The sequence below is a fragment of the Arabidopsis lyrata genome (genome assembly GCF_000004255.2).
Source record: "Arabidopsis lyrata subsp. lyrata unplaced genomic scaffold ARALYscaffold_1017, whole genome shotgun sequence".
Taxonomy (NCBI): Eukaryota; Viridiplantae; Streptophyta; class Magnoliopsida; order Brassicales; family Brassicaceae; genus Arabidopsis; species Arabidopsis lyrata.
The window spans coordinates 1-1,732 of NW_003301916.1; the positions used below are offsets into that span (position 1 = coordinate 1).

Sequence of the window (1,732 nt, forward strand, 5' to 3'; positions counted from 1 at the left end):
CCATTATTGCATATTAATGACGACAGTTGTAACATTGGTGTGCAGGCTGTCCTCGTCAGCTAGAAAAACCAATAGTCCTACCAGAGCAACCGCTCCTATCCGCAGAAGATCTACCGTGGCTGATAGGAAGTCCGAAAGCTCAGAAAAAACGATTCAAGTTCTGGCAACGAACTCTAGAACGAACAAAAAGTCTCCGTTGGATCTTGGCAAACTCCTTTAAAGACGAATATGATGATGTCAACAATCACATATCCTCCTACAAAATGTCTAAGAGTTTCAACAAAGAAAACAATGGTCAAAACCCTCAAATCCTTCACTTATTATGCCCATTGCATAACCAAGAAGCAACAAATAATATAGCTATAACCAAGACTAGTTTTTGGGAAGAAGACATATCTTGTCTTGGTTGGCTTCAAGAACAAAATCCAAACTCAGTCATTTATATCTCATTTGGAAGTTGGGTTTCTCCTATAGGAGAATCAAATATTCAAACGTTGGCATTGGCGATAGAAGCTTCCGGGAGACCTTTTCTTTGGGCGCTAAACCGAGTGTGGCAAGAGGGACTTCCACCAGGGTTCGTGCATAGAGTCACAATCACCAAAAACCAAGGAAGGATCGTCTCATGGGCTCCGCAACTTGAAGTTCTTAGAAACGATTCTGTGGGATGTTACGTGACTCATTGTGGTTGGAACTCAACAATGGAGGTACATATATCACTAGTATAATCATCTAACATGTATTATATGATTATGGTAGCCACTATATAAATACTGTGCCATTAATTTTGATTCATTGTTTGTACAATAGGCGGTGGCAAGTTCTAGGAGGCTGCTATGTTATCCGGTGGCTGGAGACCAGTTTGTGAACTGTAAATACATCGTAGACGTGTGGAAGATTGGGGTGAGATTGAGCGGGTTTGGAGAGAAAGAGGTTGAAGATGGACTAAGGAGAGTAATGGAGGATAAAGATATGGGTGAGAGCTTGGAGAAGTTAAGAGATAGAGCAATGGGGAATGAAGCTCGTTTGAGTTCGGAAATGAATTTTACACTTTTTAAAAATGAGATTAAATAGACGATCGAAGACGTATCATGATGTCTATATTTTCATTATTTTCACTTCAAAATAAGTACGTGAAAATGCAAAGTATTTTCGAACAACTTAAATCAAGAGTTGTTTTTAATTCAACGATTGAAGTTTTTATTTGGTTAAATATTTGGTATGAAGCCTTAGTGGGAACATATTTTAACCATATTAACGAATATATTTGACTCTAATGACCAATAAATATATATTTTTAAATGGATACAAATTTCTTTGGAGAGCCATCAGTATTCAGCCATCATATTCATATATCAAAATAGATAAGTTTTTTTTTGGTGAAATCAAAATAGATAAGTTGATCTGGTCTTATATGGTGCACGCATGTCAATCATCTTTAAGTTGAACGAATTAAAAGTAGTTGACAAATTAAGGTGGGGGTATTGAACGAGTGAATTTGGAAGAATTTAATAGAATGTTAAATTCTAGTGTTATTCAACAAGGTATTTTATGAATTCTTTTAAATTCTTCTGTTATTCAATTTCTTAATTTCTTAATTCTATCACATGCAAGTGTTATTCAATATTATGTAGTTTTGGATGAAAAAGTTATTTGACAAGAATTTAATAGAAATTCTAGTGTAAAATGTAAAGAACATATTCTCAGCTTTTAGGTTGTGATTTTGAAAGAATTA

At 35.2% G+C, this 1,732-nt stretch overlaps 1 protein-coding gene across 1 annotated transcript; it reads left to right on the top strand.

Annotated features, from left to right (window-relative positions):
• Positions 1-32: 32 nt before the first annotated feature.
• Positions 33-1,160, top strand: LOC9298246 (UDP-glycosyltransferase 82A1; the record flags this gene model as incomplete). The annotated part of the gene is made up of 1 exon (XM_021026623.1): positions 33-1,160. A coding segment is annotated over one exon (693 nt), but the record flags the coding sequence as incomplete, so codon positions are not given.
• Positions 1,161-1,732: the final 572 nt, after the last annotated feature.